General features: G+C 42.5%; 1 protein-coding gene across 6 annotated transcripts in view; it reads left to right on the top strand.

The window, feature by feature from the left end:
* DGKI (diacylglycerol kinase iota) overlaps positions 1 to 20,986 on the top strand; it is a 284,192-nt gene that overhangs the window by 102,016 nt on the left and 161,190 nt on the right. For all 6 annotated transcript variants that reach the window (XM_037878871.2, XM_037878878.2, XM_037878861.2 and 3 more), the window contains exons 3-4: positions 4,960 to 5,055; positions 7,875 to 7,949. In XM_037878871.2, coding sequence (XP_037734799.1) covers positions 4,960 to 5,055; positions 7,875 to 7,949 — 171 coding nt within the window. The remainder of the gene's footprint in view (positions 1 to 4,959; positions 5,056 to 7,874; positions 7,950 to 20,986) is intronic.

Genomic DNA, 20,986 nt, shown 5'->3' with positions numbered 1-20,986 from the left:
TGGAATCTCCATTATTGGAGGATTGAAGAACAGGTTGAAGAAATACCTGTCAGCGATGGTCAAGGTTTACTGGGTCCCGTCTCAGCATGGGGGCACTGGATTTGATGACCTCTTGAGGTCCCTTCCAGCTCTGCATGTCTATGATTCTGTGACACATAATGTTCTTCCTAGAGAATTCCATGAAGGACTGGACTCTTTCAAAATGGGTTCTACCTTCCATTGTCTTCAGGGGCACTCAGACTACAGCTGCCCTTCAGGAAAGTGCTCCCTTTCAAAATGGCTATTGTCTTCCATTGCTCACAACAGGAGTGAAGCCAAGCTGCCCTCAACTAAGATAATGGCATATCTGACAGCACAGGGAATCACCAGCTTAGTTGTGGGCAGTTTGAGCTCATTCCTCTCTTTAGAAAAAGGTTATTATGCAGCTTCTGCCAACATAAACTTTGTTATTAAGAATAATGGCAAAATTGGCTATTTTGAAAATGTATTTAAAAAACTACCTATTGCACTAGATATACTCAACTGGGGGAGTAGGAAGGTAAACTGATGTGTATGTGTACAGGGGATTGGAAAGGAGGGGTAGAGGGGCACGTGCGTGCATGCAGACAGATGTAGGAGACAGAAAAGAGGGGAAAATTAGCTCATGTGCAGTGGCAGCTTTGTTCCAGAGTTGGATGAAGCAGCCTACCAGTGAATCTGACCCTAAGAGTTAAAATTTAAAAGAGAGAGTGGTATAAAGTTGATACTGCATATCTTCAAATTATTAGAAATATCACATGGTTTCATCTCTTTGGGCTTCTTGTTTAGTATGAATGTATTTTTAAATATTAAAAACAAACAAACAAGAAAATTCCCAAATAAATGGCATTAAACTGGAATTAGGGTTGAGAGTATGTATCAGTAACTTAAAGGTGGTAATAGTACAGAATTGTTGTTATATAATTTAGAGCAACAAGTATTATTCACTGACCATAATTGTATGTTTATTGCTTGCTGTCACCACAGGTGGATGTGGTAATTGGATTAATATTTTAGCCTGGCATGTTTGAAAGTTTTCCCTCTTTTAAATGGTTTATTTAAAAATCCTTTCATATATAATTTTGAAAAGCTCTCTCCATGACAGGAATTATGGAAAGATCCTTCCTTTCTGCTACAAGTCATGCTAGATCTCATTTGAAATTGGAATGTTCAGCCAACTGGGTGATCTGATTGGCTGAATGTCCATGGCTGCTTGTCATTCTAAATTAAATTATCCAGGTTAGTTTGCATTGTGTTTCAAACCACTCTGACTGCAGCTTGCAGAGCTGTCACATATGAGGGGACCAAAGGGCTTCACTAAATCTGGTTGGCTTTGAACTAGGCTGGGGCACTTCTCAAAGGAGAAACCAAATTTAACAAGCTGAGAAATATGCACAGCTAGTTGTGGTCAAACACAAGTAATTACAATTGCCCCTAAATTCCATTCTGGGGATATTAATTTCTCCTCAAATTGGGGCAGTGTGTGTTTTGTTTTCCCATACCCAAAGAGAAATCATATACCAAAAAGAACTTTGTTTTATATTAAGTCAGTAACAAAACAAGACCAAACAAACGGAAAGTCTCCATCTGAGAGAGCACAGTGTTTGTGTCACCTCTATAGCAGCCTGGATCTGAACACATAACGGCAGCTGCTTCTGCTTCAGGGAGGAGATGTGTCTCAATTTACAAGTGCAATCATAGCAGCTACAAGTTACATTCATGATAGTGCTAAAAAGACTGTCTCGTAACTTTTTTTGTATTTTGTTTTCTCTTATACTGCAAAATATTGAACAGGAGGAGTTTCTGGCTTTTCCCAAATTGTAGGTGGGATTTGTACTTGCCTTATTCCATTATTTTCCTGATACACAGTAAATCTCTGCCCATGAACAATTCCACCAGCAAGTGCAAAACAATGTAACCAGTGAAAGTATTAATTAAAACTCCGCCCAACTCAGTCTCCAGCAGAAAACTATCTATGCATCAGAAATATAGATATAATTATTTGGACTCTGCCACCCTTTAGGTCCCATGTTATGCAGCATGTCAGACTAGATGCCTTAGCGGCACCATTTGGTCTTAAAATCTTTGGGTCTGATTTTCTGTTGTTCCCCACCTTGTGGAGTAAGACTGGTTGAATATTTTCTGATGGAATATTTTTCTATCGAGAAATACTGATGGAATTGAAATGTTTTGTGGGGCTGTATCAAAGTCCTCAAACTTTTTGATGAAAAATTATCAAAAAGTTTTGCTTCAATAAGGTCAAAGCACCTATAGTTTCAACTTTTATGATATTGTATAATGGTCTCCATCATAAATTGTAGTAAAATATAAAAGCAGAAACTATGAAGCCAAAGTGCTTCAACCTTTTTGGGCCAAAGCCTTTTGATAAGGTGATACAATATTTCCACCATGACATTTTTTTTCATTTTGATTTGTGACTGAAGGAAATATTCAAATGTCAGAATTTTCCTCAGAATGGAAATTCCAAGTTTTGACCAGCTCTGTCCTGGAGTAATTTACACCAGAGGGAAGTGAGTGCAAAATGGGTGTAAATGCTACCAGATGAGAATGGTAAAATTGTATGTCCTTTTTTTGTACTGGTGTAAATTACTAGGTGCAGGGTCACAGAGAATCTGGCCCATAGATGTTAAGGCCAGAAGGTGCCACAGTGATCATCTCCGCTGACCTGCGTAACACAGGCCCAAAAGGGTAGCAGAGTACAGATTTGTTTTATTCAAACTTCTGATAGAAAACCAGGCCCTATAAATGTATGATCCATTCAGGAACAACAGAGAACAAAATCTAATTTGGTCTAAACTGGGTTATGAAAATAGGCCACCTTATCTTTAGAAACCTTGAATGGAAAGTCGTGGAGAAACATGATGTGAATAGAGGGACTTTTAATCTGTTCTGTTTCTTTTTAGGGAATTTTGATTCTTGATTAGAAATCAGGACTCAGGATCTGTGTGCTTTTTTGCTTAGCTTCCCAAACTGATTGTTCCAAACGGACTTCCTTTATAATCTATATGATTAAGCATAGGTAGTATTATGAGCCATTATATGTTCTTAACCACTGGTTATTTTAACAGGGAAGGTGTCCTACTTGAACATTGTCTTGTGTCCCACTCAAACAACTTAGGACAGTGGAAGACCCATCTGCTTCTTTGTCCCACTATTCCATTTAGCACCCGATAAACTGGGCAGGAAATTAGAATTTCAGGCATTGGATGATGGTGACTGGGCTTTCAAATGACTGTTTTCCCAGTACTATAAAAACCTGTTCGACAGTTCTGGCTACCACGTTTCCTGTAGACTACAGCTTTACTGTGAGGGTGAATTTGGAGAAAAATTAGATGGATTCAGTAAAATTGCTCATATGAGTAAGGAAAGCATGATTAGTTCCTAAGAGAGCTCAAGTCTTGAAAAGTCATCTTTATTATTCATATTTGCACTATAGCACTTAGATGCCTTAACTAAGGTTGGGGCCCTGTTGTGCTAGGCACTGTACAAACACATAATTGAAGCCCCAAAGAGCTTACAGTTTACATGGACGAGACAGACAAAAGGTGGGAGGGCAAACAGAGGCACAGGGAGGGGAAGTGACTTGCCCAAGGTCAGACAGCAGGTCAGTGGCAGAGTCAAGAATAGAACCTGAGTCCTAATTCAGTCCCCTATTAGGGACAGTACCAAGTCTGATATAGTTGGGAAGAGTTTTTTGGTCACTCTTAGGCTGCTTATTTCTGGTTTATGCAGCGAAATATGGACATACAGATCTGTCACTGTAAAAATACCTTATTTTTCCTTTCCCACACTGCCTTTTCTGGATTGTGACCTGATGACTTCTTGTAAATTGGCACCATGGTTCGGATAGGTACCAATTTTCTACTTTCAATTTTTAAATGCTAATTATATTGATCTAGTTATTGTGAATGCATTTCTATTGCAGAACTCAAAGAAACTATGCCTGCTACCTTTTCCTATTAAAAAGCCTTACCTGAAATATACTTATGTGAGAGAGAAGTAACTTTTATCTCATCGTATTGAAAACTGTCAGTGCTATTTAAAATAAAGGATTTTGACCCGAATTGCTGGAAGCATCCTGTTGTCGGACACCATCTAATTGGAAAGCAACATCATTTGTGACTTCTGCAGTGTGGGAATCAAATGTCAGAGACTGGCAAAGCATTTTCCATTGTGCTTTAATTCTAGTAGAGCAAGATTCTTGCTTATTCACTTTGCTCAAATATTGCACGTACAGCATTTTATTTTTGCTATTAAGCTAGTATCACATTAGGATGGAAACTGGAATCTTTCTATAGCCAGCAGGAGGTGGCATTCTTCAGATGTAAACCCAAGATCTTTACTTCTGGCCATTAACATTCCAATGGCATTTTTCATGAGAGTGGTGGTATGTACTCAGGTAGAAATGATTTGGTCAGAGCTCCTATCTAAATAGCCCTGCAGTTACATGGAATATCATAGTTGGCACTTCCTGGGCTGGTTCTCTAGTCTGCAATTAATAAAATCAATAACATTGTCTTTAGCTTCTTTTATGTTAATTTTTATTTTAAATATAGTGGTAAATTTCATACTGATGAAAGTGAGGAACTGATGGTACTGTTTAACCTAGGCATAGTGTGGGCAGGTGCTAGGCAAAGTTCCTCCAAACAGCTCTGTCAATGAACATTGGTCCTGACCTACGGCACCCCTATCATTCTACCACAGGCTTCTTGTGAGAGGGATGGCCAATTATGACACACAGTGTGATGGTTTTGTGTTGTGGAAAAGTATCTGACTGGTTCTAGGTTGAGACCACTAAACTTGTGGCTTAGATCACAAGCGATGATGAGTTAATCATCGTCGTTTTTAATTTAAGCTAGCGTTCAAATTCTTTAACATACTGTACTCACCTCAGCCAATTTAACAATCATCTCTTCTCAGGAGAACGCAGTGAATGGAGAGCACCTGTGGCTGGAGACCAATGTCTCTGGGGACCTGTGTTACCTAGGGGAGGACAGTTGCCAAGTCAAATTTGCAGTGAGTATAACAGTTTCAGATTTTCTTATCTGTTTGTAGGGCAATCAATCCAGTTTTGGTTGAAGAGACTACTTCAGAAGCATGGGAACTTGCATTTCCTAGTGTGACCGGTGGTGCCTTGCTACAGCAGATAGATAGAAAGAAAGAAACAAAACTAGTGGTTTATTTAAACAAAATTTTAAAAACCTCTCAAAAATTGTACTATTTCTACTAATAGTATGAAATATGAAGTGTTTACTGAGTCCTAATCTGGGCAAACTCCCAGTGATGTCAGTAGAAGTTTGCCTGAATAAGACCTGAGCTTAAGACCCCTGAGAATTTTGCCTGTAGTAATAGTAGAGACCCTTAAGAGTATGCTGTGCCTAATTCACTACTATGTTATTACAGTTTGATGAGGGGACATCTCCACTGAAATCAGTGCTGTTACCCTGGAATAAAACTGCAGTAACTGTGGTGAATCAGGACCATTTTGGAAATGCTGGTGACAGTGGCGGATTAGCCACTGGGCCAACTGGGCCCATGCCCAGGGGCCCTGGCCAATTGGGGGCCCCTGGAAAAATGGGCGACCCCATGCCCCAACCTACTCCACCCACCCATCTGGTGCTCCTGCCAGGGAGTGGGGTCGGAGTGTGGAGGCTTGCCCCGCTCTGCCCGACGCTCCTGCTGGGAGCCCCTATGCCTCGACCCTGCTCCCCACTGTCAAGAGTGCAATGCGGGTGGAGCGGGGCAAGCCCCCCTACCCTGACCCTGCTCCCGGGCATGAGTGCCGGGTGGAAGTAGTGAGGCGAGCTCCCCTACCCCGACCCCCAGAAGGAGCACCAGGGGTGAGATGGGGGGAGACTGCAGGTGGAAGAGGTGGGGAGGGACCCCCACTTGCTCTGGTCTAGGGCCCCCCCCAAACCCTAGCCCACCTCTGGCTGGTGGGAATCTTAGTTGATTGAAGGCTTTTCTAGCCAACAGGCCCACAGATGTAGAGTCATATGTGAGAACAGGCAATTTTTAATTGCCTGGCCTTTTCTTGACTGAAATTCTTTTCTGTTTTAAGGTTTTGTTGGTTGCGGAGAATCTAGCAGTGTAACACAAAGTAGCACTTGTGCTGCTTTCTGGTGTGGGTATGTGAACTGTAGGTGGGGAGAATCTAGTTAACTCTAATTATGTTTTGCTTATCTTGATCAATTAAATGGCTAATGGTTTTCCAATTTGTATCTTTTTAGAGATCCTACATCTTTCTATGGCTGCACTGGCCTTTCTATTACTTGGCTTTTTACATATGAAATATTTTTAGATCAGATTTATTGTTTTAATGGAAAAATTGTATGAAATAATTAATCTGTAATTGCATTTATGGAAAAATGCATAGAAATTTTAATAAACGTAAGGACTTAGCAGGATATGAACTCTCACCCTTTGGAGCTGACACTTTATGATAAATAGTATATGAGATGGAAAAGACTCAAAGTCTGATTTATCCACCAGTCTTTCCTTACTAATGCTTGGAATCAGTATTGCAAGCCCCAACATTAAAAAAATCACGTGTCCAGTGCCCAAAGTAATGAGATTGGTTTACAAATCATGATGCTTTTTTTAAAAAAAGCGTTTGGTTCTTTTTGTTTTTCTTCTGGTCTTTAAGCTGTTAGGGTATGCTTGTTCCATGTTTTCAAGCTTTTCTCTGCAATCATGAGGACTAAGAAACTTACTTTTTATGAACTCAAAAGCTAAGATTCTTATGCTATATCAGAATTCTATCAGCTGGCATTTTAAGAAAAACACCAAAAATTGAGAGACTTACAAAGAAAAATCATGATTTGACAATATGCAAATTTACTAGTGTTATGTTAGCTACAAGAGAGAGGGCTGTTGCTTCCAAAATCTAGCTAATAACATATTGAAAATTATAAAGAAAACATTAATTACAAGCTCTCAATGACTATGATAAAAATGACGGCAGAGTTTCAAGCAAATCAGCCTTAATTTATTATGTTGATAATGTTTCCATCTTTCAATTATAAACATTTCTGTAAAAATGTCTTTTGCGAGACTCATTAGAATGATTAAGTATGTGCAAGAACAAGAAAGAATTAAGTTTATGGTAAAGGCTTTCTGTCCTTAATGGACACCTAGTGTTCACTTTAATAGGATTCTATGGACATTTCTGTAAAAGCCTATAGATATAAATAGAAGATGATTTCTTTTGTACAGAATTGTAAAACCGCCCTAAAGAATTTAATAGAGAATTTATGTTCCTGCTATAACATTTGATAGGTTGGTTAACAAAATTCTGCAGGATGATTATCATTCTCTAATAAATTACACAGGATTTTTCTGCAAGGCATTGGTCAGAGAGATGCCCCCATCAAATTCAATGCTTCACATGAACAATAGAGGAGGAACTTTTTTCCCAGTTTGGCTTGAGTCATTACTGAAACTCTCAGTAAAGTGTGTATATTTCCTTGTCTCTTCGCTAGCTATGCCCTTTTCCATTTCAGACTGTTCCTAATAAGGAAGTCTTATTCAAAATGTCATCAGTAACTTTATTTACTATTTTAAAAATGCCTTTAGTTCTGTTTCCCGTCCACATGCCCATGCCATATGTCCCATGTTCCACCTTGTTACCCTGTTTATGCCTTTATTCTCGACTCTTCAGCTTCAAGCTATTTTTCAACATATAGCTCAATCAGGTTTTGAAGACAATCCAGAAGACCTGTTGGATAAGGTGGGGGAAAGAGAAGCTGCCTGGCTTCTGATAAATGTTTTGGTTTCTGTAAATGATTTCTCCTCATTCCATACACTCTCAACCACACTGTTCTTAAATGTTGTAGAAATCGGCTCTCCGACGGAAGTGTGCTGCCTGCAAGATTGTGGTCCACAATGCGTGCATGGAACAGTTAGAGAAGGTAAGAGGACACCACCTGCTGGAATATTGAATGTACAGTACACATTTTAAATCCATAACTGAGCATTATCCTGAAAATTCCATGAGCTTAATTTCTGGTACTGTGTGTCAAATACATTACAATGCTTTCATAATATCATAGGTAGAGCTGATTGGAATTTTTCAAATGGAAATTTTTTTTGATAGAAAAAAAGCCATTTTTAAGACACAAAATTCAAAAATTATTGACTTTTAAGGTTATTTTTGTTTTCATGAATTTTTTTGCAATGTTTTAATTAAAATGTTACCAGTTTTAGCTGAAATTGTAACCTAAATAATTATCAAAATTGGCTTATAGTAAATGAAAATTTTCAATAATGTTTTAAAAATGCTTTTGATATGCATTTTTTAATCAAAATTTTTGAAAAATTTCCAAAACAAACAGGTCTATTTTGAACCATGTGAAACAGAAACAACTTTGAAAGTATAATTTTTTTAAACTGATTTTTTAAAGCATATTGTTAACCTGCTCTAGTTGTAGGGGAAGAAGTTGTAGACTAAAAATGAAAGATAGAAAATGCCCTGCTTCCTATCCCGTACATACTTGCCAGTCACAGAATTCCACAATTATAACAGCATAACACAATTCATGGCAGTTGCCATTGTTAAAAGGAATACGAAATCAACAACCACTATAAACATTTTAACAGGGTTCTCTAGATTAGGGGTGGGCAAACCTTTTGGCCCAAGGGCCACATCAGGGTTGCGAAACAGTATGGAAGGCCGGGTGGGGAAGGCTGTGCCTCCACAAACAGCCTGGCCCCCACCCCCATCCGCCCCCTCCCACTTCCCGCCCCCTGCCTGCCCCCCTAAGAATCCCCGACCCATCCAACCCACCCTGTTCCTTGTCCCCTGACCGCCCCCTCCTGAGACCCCCCACCCCAACCACCCCCCTGGGACCCCACCCCCTATCAAACCCCCGGCTTCCTGACTGTCCCGATCCCTATCCACACCCCTGCCCCCTGCCAGGCCCCCCGGTACCCCTGACCCATCCAACCCCCCCACTCCTTGTCCCCGGACTGCCCCCTCCCAGGAACCCTGTCCCTAACTGCCCCCCCAGGACCCCAGCCCCTATCCAACCCCCCCTGCTCCCTGTCCCCCCCTCCCGGGACCCCACCCCCTATCCAACCTCCCCTGCTCCCTGTCTCCTGACCGCCCTCCCGCCCGAACCTCCACCCCTAACCACTCCCTGTCCCCTGACTGCCCTCTGGGACTGCCTGCCCCTTGTCCAACCCCCCTTACCCCGCTCCCTTACCATGCTGCTCAGAGCGGCAGGACAGGCTTATTGGAAAGCCTGGGAGGTGGGCATGTGCAAGCTGTGCTGCCCATGGGGCAGCGTGCCTGTGGGGGAGGGGATGGGGGCTAGCATCCCCGGCTGGTAGCTCAGGGACCGGCAGGACAGTCCCATGGGCCAGATGTGGCTCGTGGGCCATAGTTTCCTCACCTCTGCTCTAGAGTCTCACTGCTCCTAAACTTTAGGAATTTAGCACTTTGAGTTACAACTGGAAAGATTTTGTAAATCTTTCCTTGCCTTGGTAAATAATTTGTTTTGACATCCATCCTGCTTTCAATTGCCTCTAAAGAAACCTCCCCAAACCTTCAAAATCCCATAATATATTGATCATATACTGCAGTTCTCTATCAATGCATCTTCATCTGGTAATACATATATTCCTGATTGTAAATTAACTGTCACAGGAGGAATTTTTTCCAATAGGATTCATGGGGGAAAATCCTGGTGCCACTGATGTCAATGGGACTTTTGCCATTAACTTGAATGGGGTCAGAATTTTACCCCCTTTGTTTGACACTGATTCTTGCACAGAAGTGGGTAATACATCAAAGATTTGCAGTGGCAGCCCTTTAGAAAGGGCTTTCAGTTTTCCTTGATTTGGATGAGTTTTGCAAAATGTCATTAAATACATATTTGTTGGGGTTCTGTTTTCAGTGAGTTTTAGTACATTCTGGTTAACACAGCAGAAGGTAAAATAAGACAAAATCTCATTGATCCATTATTCTTGACCTGTTTTACCAAAAATGATGATAATTTCTTACATCTCCACTAGTTCATGGTTTCCCAAGTAATAAGAAAAAGTGCACACTCAGATGAAGGCCATTGAGTTGAATGTTAATTTGTTTCTACTAGTCTAAAGAGTATGAAATTCACCCCAGTGCAGAGGCTATCCCAAGATCTGCACATCTCTTCAATCCCATTTTATGGGATGTCAGTGGTTTTTGTTCCTCTGTCCTGGGGTGAATTTTAACTAAAATAATTAGAATTTAGGTGACTTTTTCCATCCTGTCAAAGATCAACGGTGAAACAAAGACTCAAGACTCTAGATGAATAGCATTGCAAGAGGGTTAATAGCATTGCAAGATTAATTTGTTTTCACAGAAGAAATATTTTCAATATCTTCAGTTTGATTCAGAGCTTCCTGATATCCCTTAATGAGCACGTGGAACTGACTGAGTTTGGCTAGGTTTAAAAGCCAATTATTAGTGAACATTGGAGTAGTGAACAGCCAACAGCTAACAGCAGAGTTTCTGTGGGAATTTGTAAGTGAGTTTGGTTGGGAAGTTTTTCTTTTTTTCTAGTTATAGAGTCTTGGAAAAGAAGACAATGATAGCTATTAAGACACACTAGAAATGACCAGAGGAGGAGAGGACAGAAAGAAGATGGTTGGATGCAGAAGCTGCAGGATGTACGTCATTCTTGAGAGGATATCTGATGGAAGCTACTACTGCATGAAATGTCACCTGATAGAGTTCATGGCAGAGAAGGTTCAAGGATTAGCAGCTGGAGACGATGGAATTCAGATTGGTATTTGAAGGAATAATGCAGGAAAGGAGAAAGGAGGTGGTACAGACAACTCAAGATTTATGGACACTTCCTGAACAAAAGGAGCTAGAGGGGGGACTGCTAGGAGAGGAGTGTGATCCATGGAAGAATATGACCATGAGGACAAGGCAGAGGAAAAGACCAGTTAGTGGTGATGAAATTGAGTTGAGTGACAGGTCTGCAGCACTGGGAAATGAAGAGGAGAAACAGATAGAAGATGAGGTGCGAGAAAGACATGAAGGGAAGCCAATCCCTGCAGAAGAGAGGAAGAGATGATGAAGATGAAGATGATGTACAAGGGACCGCTAGAGAGAACATAAAACAGATTCATACCAACACCAGCAGGAGACAGGTCTATGTGACTGGGTACTGCATACTCACCAGATCAGATCCAGAGTACGGGAGAGCATGCTGTCTGCCAGAGTCAAAGATACAAGATGTGGAGGTGAGGCTGGAGAAGATCCTGAGGGGGGCGCAAGGGGAAAAGCCACTGATTGTGCTGCATGCGGAGATGAATGGCCTGGCTAGATTCCCGCTGGAATGGATCAAGAACGACTGCGCTGGGCTGGATGAGATGCTTCAAGAAGTGGAAGCTCAGGTGATCGTCAGTGAAATACTTCAGGTCCCTAGAGAAGGAGGGCAAAGGCATGACAAGGTAACGAAGATGAACAGATGGCTCAGGGATTGGTGCTATGAGGAAGGTTTGCGGGATGAGCGACCATTGGGAGGCATCCACAAAAAGAAGAATCTTCTCAGCTGATGGACTCCACTCGAACACCTGGAGTATTATCCTTCTGGGATCCATGCTGTCATGACTGATAAAAGAAGAGCTTTAAACTAGGAGATGAGGGGAGAAGATTGGGAGAGACTCATGAAATCTCCACGCCTGGCTTCAATACACAGCAGCAGGAAAATCAACTAAATGAAGATACAATAAGGAATAATGGGACACTACAAGGTAGAAAACTGGGTGAGGCCTGAGTGAAACAACTGAAGTGTTTGTACACAAATGCAATGAGTCTGGGCAATAAAATGGAGGAACTGGAACTACTGGTGCAATAGGTCAAATCAGATATTATAGTAATTACAGATGGAATAGCACTCATTACTGGAGGAATACAGGTATTGAAGGGTATGTGCTGTTTAGGAGAGAAGGGAATAAAGGCAAAGGGGGTGGGGTAGTGTTGTACATCAACGAAGCAATACACTGCAAAGAAATGTGAAGCGATAGTATGGACCAAACAGAATCTGTTTGGTTCAAAATCACTTTGTGGAAGGATGGTAAAGGAGGTTCTGTTGGGATGGTTTTAGGGGCCTACTAAATGAATACTTTGCTTCAGATTTCAGTAACAATGGTAATATGGAACACGTGCATGAATATAGTGTGGGTGATAGAAATGAGTATATAGAAATGGAAATTGCCACATCAGAGGTGGAAGAAAAATTTAAATCTCCAATTTTGGGGATCAGATAATTCCATCCCAGAATACTGAAAGAACCGACACATGAGATTGCTAGTCCAGTAACAAGGATTTTAAATACCTCTTTCTGTTCAGGGATAGTACCAAATGACTGGAGAATAGCTAATGTCATACCTATAGTTAAGAAAGGGGAAAAAAGTGATCCGAACACTTACAGTCTGACCTCAGTAGAATGCCAGGCTTTAGAGAAAACCGTGAAGAAAAGAATAATTTAAATTCATGGCGGTAAAGGGAAAGTAATGCAGTGTTGGTTTACCAAAGGTAGATCATGCTGTAGTACCCTGATTTCCTTCTTTGAGAAAAGAACTGATTTTTTTCAATAAGGGAAGTGTAGTAGATCTAATTTTTTTGGACTTCAGTAAAGCATTTGACATGGTAACACATGGGAAATTATTAGTCAAATTAGGAAAGATGGAGATCAGTACAAGCATTGGACAGTAACTAAGGAATTGGCTAAAGGGGAGAATGTAAAGGATTGTGCTGAAAGGTGACGTATTGGACTGCAGAGAGTTCTTCGAGGGTTGGTCTTGGGACTAATCTTAGTCAATATTTGTATTAATGACCTTGGCACAAAAAGCAGGAGCGTGCTAATGAAATTTGCTGATGATCTGAAGTTGGGAGGCATTGTCAATGCAGAGGAGGATTGGAATATTGCACAGGAAAATCTGGATGGCCTTGAAGACTGGAGTGATTGAAATGGGATGAAATTCAATAGTACACAGTGCAAGGTCATGTAGTTAGGGTCTAATAATCAGAATTTCTGATTCAAGCTGGTGGCTCATCAGTTTGAAAGTGACCGAGGAGGAGAGAGACCTGGGTGTGTGGGTCGATCACAGGATGACTATGAGCCACCAGTGTGGTGCGGCTCTGAAAGGCAAATGCGATCCTAGGATGTATTAGGTGAGGCATTTCCAGTAGAGGGAGAGAAGTATTAATACCATTGTACAAGGCATTCATAAGACCTCATTTGTAATTCTATGTACAATTCCAGTCACCCGTATTCAAGAAAGATGGATTTAAACTGGAAGAGGTGGAGAGAAGAGCTACGGGGGGATGTAGGTTCTATCTTAGGAGAGCAGTCTGGAAGATCTTGGTTTGTTTAGTTTTGTAAAAAGAAGGCTGAGAGGGGATCTGATTGCTCTCTTTAAATACATTGGCGGGGGGGGGGGTAAATACTAAGGAGGGTGAAGAGCTATTTAAGCTAAAGGACAAGGTTGGCAGAAGCACAAATGGGTATAAACTGGTCACAAAAAAATTAAAGGTGGAAATTAGAAAAATGTTTCCAACCATCAGAGGGAGGTGGTTCTGGAATAGTGTCCCAGTAGGAATTGTGGTGGTAACACCTTAATTAGTTTAGAGAGAGAGCTGGACAAATTTATGAGTGCTCTTGTACAATGGGGTTGCTTGTGATATAGGGGGAGGGCTTAATAGCCCTGGGGCTCACTCTGGTTTTGTTCCTAAAGCTCATGCTTCAGGGTTTCAGTTGGCCACTGGCAAAGGTCAGGAAGGGAACCCTTCCTTCCCCATTGTATTCTGGGAGGTTTTTTAATCTTCTTCCTCTGAAGCACCAGAGATGGCTACAGGTGGAGATGGGACATTGGACAGGGCACTGAGGTGGTACCAAGAAGTCTCTCCTTCATGAGCATGGCTGGCTGGTTCTTGCTTACATGCGCTGGGTCTAACTGATCACCATATATTGGGTCAGGAAGGAATTTCCCCCCAGATCAGGTTGGCAGTGACTTTGGGGGGCATGAGAGTTTGCCTTCCTTTGCAGTGTGTGGGTGTAGGACACTTGTTAGGATTATCTGGGTATATCTCACTTAATCATTTCCCTGCCATTGTAGAGACCTCAGGCACTGGTGCACCTTGATCCCTCCTAATATTTGACTGTGGAACATAACAGTCTAGTCTCCTGTGGGTCTCATTTACTTTGGTCCCATTTCCATTGCTGGTTTTAGTGTGCAGGTGCTGGGTGGTGGTAGTGGCCTGCAATATACAGGAGGTCAGACTAGATGATCTAGTGATCCCTTCTGACTTTAAAACTCTATGACTTTGTTTCCTGTTCCAACATAAGGACATAAGAACGGCCATACTGGGTCAGACCAATGGTCCATCTAGCCCAGCATCCTGTCTCCCAACAGCGGCCAATGCCAGGGAATGAATAGAACAGGCAATCATTGAGTGATCCTTTCCCTATTGTCCACTCTGAGCTTCTGGCAATCAGAAAAGGGCAGTGGTCTCCAACCTTTTTAAGCACAAGATCATTTTTTGAATGTAAGTGCAATCCAGGATCTACCTCAAAGAAAATGTAGAAATAACAGTACACACAGACCCAAACACCCTTGCCCCACCCCTTCTCCGAGGCCCCACCTCGCTCACTCCATCCCCCCTTCCTTCTGTTGCTCACTCTCTCCCACCCTCACTCACTTTCACCGGGCTGGGACAGGGGGTTGGGGTGTGGGAGGGGGTGTGGTCTCTGGGCTGGGGCCGAGGGGCACGGAGTGTGGGAGGGGCTCTGGGCTGAGGCTGGAGCAGGGGGTTGGGGTACAGGAGGGGGTTCAGGATGTGGCTTCTGGGAGGGAGTTTGGGTGAAGGAGGGGGTTCAGGACTGGGGAAGGAGGTTGGGGCGCAGGAGGGGATGTGGGGTGCTGACTCTGGGAGGGGGCTCAGGGTTCGGGCAATGGGTTGGGGTGCAGGGTGCAGGCTCTGAAAGGGGGCTGGGGCAGGGGGTTGGAGTGCAGGCTCTGGGACAGGATTGGAGTATGGGATGGGGCTCAGGGCTGGGGTGCAGGAGGGGGTGTGGGGTGCGGGCTCTGGGAGGGAGTTTGGGTGCAGGGGGGGCTTAGGGCTGAGGCAAGGGGTTGGGGTACAGGAAGGGGTTCAGGGCTGGGACAGGGGGTTGGGGTGCAGGCTTCAGCCAGGCGCTGCTTACCTCAGGTGGTTCTGGGCAGTGGTGCAGTGGGGCTAAGGCAGGCTCCCTGCCTGCCCTGGCCCTGCGCCACTCCCAGAATCGGCTGGCATGTCCAGCATCAGCTCCTGGGGCAGAAGGGGCAGATGGCTGTATGCTCTGCCCCTGAATGCAGGCACTGCCCCTCAGCTCCCATTGGCCGCAGTTCCCCATTCCCAGTGGGAGCTGCGGGGGCGGTGCCTGCAGGCAAGGACAGTGCACGAGACCCCCTGCAGCCACTGGGGGCTGCAAGAATGTGTGGCTGCTTCCAGGAGTGGCACGGGGCCAGAGCAGGCAGGGAGCCTGCCTTAGCCCTGCTGTGCCACCGGACTGTTAGCGGCTGATCTCCTAGTTTGGCTGAAAGAGGGTTGGTAACCCTAGACTGAGACTGAGATCGACTGTCAGAGGCTCCATGATCAACCAGTCGATCGCGATTTACCGGTTGGTAACCACTGGACTAGTGACACCCAGAGCATGGGATTTCATACCTGACCATCTTAGTTAATAGTCATGGATGGACCTATCCTCCATGAACTCTAATTCTTTTTTGAACCCTGTTATAGTTTTGGCCTTCACAACATCCCATGGTAACAAGTTCCACAGGTTGCCTGTGCGTTGTGTGAAGAAACACTTCCTTTTGCTTGTTTTAAATCTGCTGCCTATTAATTTCATTGGGTGAACCCTGGTTCTTGTATTATGTGAAGGAGTAAATATCACTTCCTTTATTCACTTTCTCCACAGCATTCATGATTTTATAGACTACTATCATATCCCCTCTTAGTCATCTCTTCCAAGCTGAAAACTCCTAGTCTTTTTAATCTCTCCTCATACAGAAGGTGTTTCATACCCTTAATGAGTTTTGTTGCTCTCCTCTGTATCTTTTCCAATTCTAATGTATCTTTTTTGAGATGCGATGACCGGAACTGAATGCACTATTCAAGGTGTGAATGTACTTGGATTTATATAGTGGCATTATGATACTTTCTGTCTTATTGTATATTCTTTTCCTAATGGTTCCTAACATTCTGCTCGCTTTTTTGACTGCTGCTGCATATTGAGTGGACATTTTCAGAGAACTATTCACAGTGACTCCAAGATCTCTTTCTTGAGGGGTAACGGCTAATTTAGATCCCATCATTTTGTGTGTTTGTTTGGGATTGTGTTTTCCAATGTGCATTACTTTGCATTTATCAACATTGAATTTCTTCCGCCATTTTGTTGCCTAGTCACTCAGTTTTGTAAGATCCCTTTGTAACTCTTTGCAGTCTGCTTTGGACTTAACTATCTTGAGTAGTTTTGTATCATCTGCAAATTTTGCTACCTCACTGTTTACCCCTTTTTCCGGATCATTTATGAATATGTTGAACAGTAGTGGTCCCAGTACAGACCCTTGGAGGACACCACTATTTACCTCTCTCCATTCTGAAAACTGACCATTTAGTCTTACTAGGGCTGTCAAGCAATTAAAAAAATTAACTGCGATTAATCGTATGATTAATCGCACTGTTAAAGAATAATAGAATGCCATTTATTTAAATATTTTGGATTTTTTCTGCATTTTCAAATATACTGATTTCAATTACAACACAGAATACAAAGTGTACACTGCGCACTTTATATTTATTTTTGATTACAAATATTTGCACTGTAAAAAAACAAAAGAAATAGTATTTTTCAATTCACCTCATACAAGTACTGTAGTGCAATCTCTTCATCGTGAAAGTTGAACTTACAAATGTAGAATTATGAACAAAAAAACCTGCCTTTAAAAATAAAACAATGTAAAATTTTAGAGCCTGCAAGTACACTTAGTTCTACTTTTTGTTCAGCCAGTCGCTCAGACAAACAAGTTTGTTTACATTTGAGGAGATAATGCTGCCCGCTTCTTGTTTATAATGTCACCTGAAAGTGAGAACAGGTGTCCTCATGGCACTGTTGTAGCTGGCATCGCAAGATATTTACGTACAATATGTGCTAAAAATTCATATGTCCCTTCATGCTTCAACCACCATTCCAGGGGACATGCGTCCATGCTGATGACGGCTTTTGCTTAATAACAATCCAATGCAGTGAGGACCGACGCATGTTCATTTTCATTATTTGAGTCAGATGCCACCAGCAGAAGGTTGATTTTCTTTTTTGGTGGTTTGGATTCTGTAGTTTCCACATCAGAGTGTTGCTCTTTTAAGACTTCTGAAAGCAAGCTCCACACCTCATCCCTCTCAGATTTTGGAAGACACTTCAGATTCTTAAACCTTGGGTCGAGTGCTGTAGCTATCTTTAGAAACCTCACATTGGTACCTTCTTTGTGTTTTGTGAAATGTGCAGTGAAATTGTTCTTAAAATGAACAATGTGCTGGGTCATCATCCAAGACTGCTATAATATGAAATATATGGCAGAATGTGGGTAAAAAGAGCAGGGGACATACAGTTCTCCCCTAAAGAGTTAGATTAGGGGCTAGGGGTTTATTTTATGACTCTAAGGAGTTCAGTCACAAATTTAATTAACACACTTTTTTTTAACGAGCGTCATCAGCATGGAAGTATTCCTCTGAAATGGTGGCCAAAGCATGAAAGGGCATATGAATGTTTAGCATATCTGGCATATAAATACCTTGCAATGCCGGCTACAAAAGTGCCATGCAAATGCTGTTCTCACTTTTGGGTGACATTGTAAATAAGAAAAGGGCAGCATTATCTCCTGTAAATATAAACAAACTTGTTTGTCTTAGCGATTGGCTGTACAAGAAGTAGGACTGAGTGGACTTGTAGACTCTGAAGTTTTACATTGTATTGGTTTTAAGTGCAGTTATGTAACAGAAAAAAAATCAACATTTGTAAGTTGCACTTTCACGATGAAGAGATTGCACTACAGTACTTGTATGAGGTGAATTGAAAAATACTATTTCTTTTGTTTATCATTTTTACAGTGCAAATATTTGTAATCAAAATAATATACACTTTGATTTAAATTACAACACAGAATACCGTATATACATGAAAATATAGAAAAACATCCAAAATATGTAATAAATTTCAATTGATATTCTATTGTTTAACAGTGTGATAAAAACTGTGATTAATCATGATTAATTTTTTTAATCGCGATTAATTTTTTTGAGTTAATCTCATGAGTTGACTGAGATTAATCAACAGCCCTATTCCTACCTTTGGTTCCTGTTTTCTAACCCATTACTGAGCCATGAGAGGACCTTCCTTCTTATCCCATGACAGCTTACTTTTCTTAAGTGCCATTAGTGAGGGACCTTGTCAAGGCTTTCTGAAAATCCAAGTACACTGTATCCACTGGATCACCCTTATCCACAGGTTTGCTGACTCCTCAAAGAATGCTAATAGATCGGTAAGGCATGATTTCCCTTTACAGAAACCATGCTGACTTTTCCCTACCAAATTATATTAATCTATGTGTCTAATAATTCTGTTCTTTACTATAGTTTCAACCAATTTCCCTGGTATTGAAGTTAGACTTACTGGCCTGTAATTGCCAGGATCACCTCCAGAGGCTTATTTTAAAAATTGGTGTCACATTAGCTATCCTCCTGAAGCTGATTTAAATGGCTGGTTACATACCCCAGTTAGTAGTTCTGCAATTTCATACTGCATTTCCTTCATAACTCTTGGGTGACTACCATCTGGTCCTGGTGACTTATTACTGTTTAATTTATCAATTTGTTCCAAAACCTTCTCTACTGACACTTCAGTCGGGGACAGTTCCTCAGATTTCTCACCTAAAAAGAATGGCTCAGGTGTGGGAATCTCCCTGACATCTTCTGCAGTGATGACTAACTCAAACAATTCAGTTGGCTTCTCCGCAATGATCTTATCTTCCTTGAGTGCTCCTTTAGTACCTTGATCATCCAGTGGCCCCATTTATTGTTTAGCAGGCTTCCTGCTTCTGATGAACTTAATTTTTTTCACTGTTAGTTTTTGAGTCTTTGGCTAGTTGCTCTTCATATTCTCTTTTTGGCCTTCCTAATTGTACTTTTACTGACTTGCCAGAGTTTATGCTACTTTCTATTCATGTCTAATGCTATAATTTTACATCACTTAAATGAAGTTGCTGTTCTTTCATTTTGGGATGGAGATCAATTATATCTATAATAAGGAAGCCCAACCACTCTGCCTTTATAATGGACAGTTGAGAGATATGTTTAATTATGTTTCACTTTGACAGTCAGTCTAAGTTTCTCAGACATGCAGACATGCTTCTTCCCCTTGTTAGTATCATCTTCCATGTTTATCATTTAACGCAGTGGTTCTCAACTCGTGGCCCAATCAGCACACAGCTGCGGCTCATGTGATATGTTCAGAAACGTAACTAGTGTGGGGTGTGAGGGGCATCTGCCCCGGGCACAGAGGTGGTAGCAGGATGCAAAAACAGGGCAGCGCAGGATTGAGCCCACTGTCAGCTGCCTCCCGCTAGGATCAGGCCTAGTAGCATTGGCAGGAGGCCTGGGTGCTCAGTGCCCCCTACCCTGCAGAATCGCGGGTCCAGTGACCTCGACTGGAGCAGGATCCCCAGCACTAGGCCCGCAGCAGCAGGTGGGCAGGGTGGGCTGCACAGCTCAGCTAGGTGCAGCCAAGGTAGGAGACCAGTGACGATGGGGGAGGAGTGTGCAGGGGGCTAGGGCTGTAGGGAGGGGAGTGCAGGGGGTTGAGGTGTGGGGACAGGGGGTGCAGCTGGTCCATGGGGAACAGACTCTAGGTAGGGGAAGTGGTGGCTGGGGCACAGTCCCTGGATGGGAGGGATTGAGTGCTGGGGGGCCTGGATGCTGGGGGCAGTTGCTGGGGGGGGCAGTCCCTAGTTGGGGGGCTGGGTGCCTGGAGGGCAGTCCCTGGGTTGGGGACTAGGTGCTGGAAGGGTCAGTCCCTGGAGGGCTCGTGTGCCAGCCCAGTGCTGGGCGGGGAGTCTGGATGATGGGAGGACTGTCCCTAGCTGGGGGGCACCCCGCATTGGACAGGGCTCCCCATCTTTGCAGGCAGGATCCACAGCCACACTCTCCGGGCTCTCAGCATATACATTGTGTGGATGCAGCCCACATAACACACAGAGAGCTGCATATGCAGCCCACAACAGTAAATAGCTTGAGAACTACTGAACCTGTTGATGGCAGAAAATTCCTCAACTAATAAAATCATGCCAGTATATTGACTGTGCATATATAAGCAACAATTCCATTCAGTGTAGTTTTCTGTGTATACTTTCCCTTTTAAATGAATGGATTGTGGGGCCATACTCTTGGTTTTTGGGTCCAGAAAGTCTGTTACTTATATTTTTGAAAATTTGTCTGTAGAGAAACCTACCATAAGGATGAAAGAAAGGAACGCAGATGTTTGTGATTTCTTTATTACTACTTTGGGTGTGCGTGAGGGGATCTTTTAGCAGTTTTTCAGATCAAGAATCTCCCTTTTGTGTATGAATCCAGCTGAGGTAAATCTGATTTACAGCTCTTATTCATGTTAGTTCAAAGCACAATTATCAGAGTGGAATTTGGTCAGGATACTGAAGTTAACATCTCTCCTGTAGGGACACCATGGGCAGAAGTGGTTGAGAGGATCATATCTCATCTGAAAGAGGAAGTACTGACCCTATAAATACTGTTTCAGGAAGGATACTGTAGCATCAGACTCACGCAGATTGACTAATGCTGTAGCATCAGTTCTTATGTCTGTTCAATGCTGTAGTATTAAAGGTGGTACTTTCTGGAAGT

This window comes from Chelonia mydas, chromosome 1, assembly GCF_015237465.2.
Source record: "Chelonia mydas isolate rCheMyd1 chromosome 1, rCheMyd1.pri.v2, whole genome shotgun sequence".
Taxonomy (NCBI): Eukaryota; Metazoa; Chordata; order Testudines; family Cheloniidae; genus Chelonia; species Chelonia mydas.
This window is presented reverse-complemented; position numbering and strand designations above follow the sequence as displayed.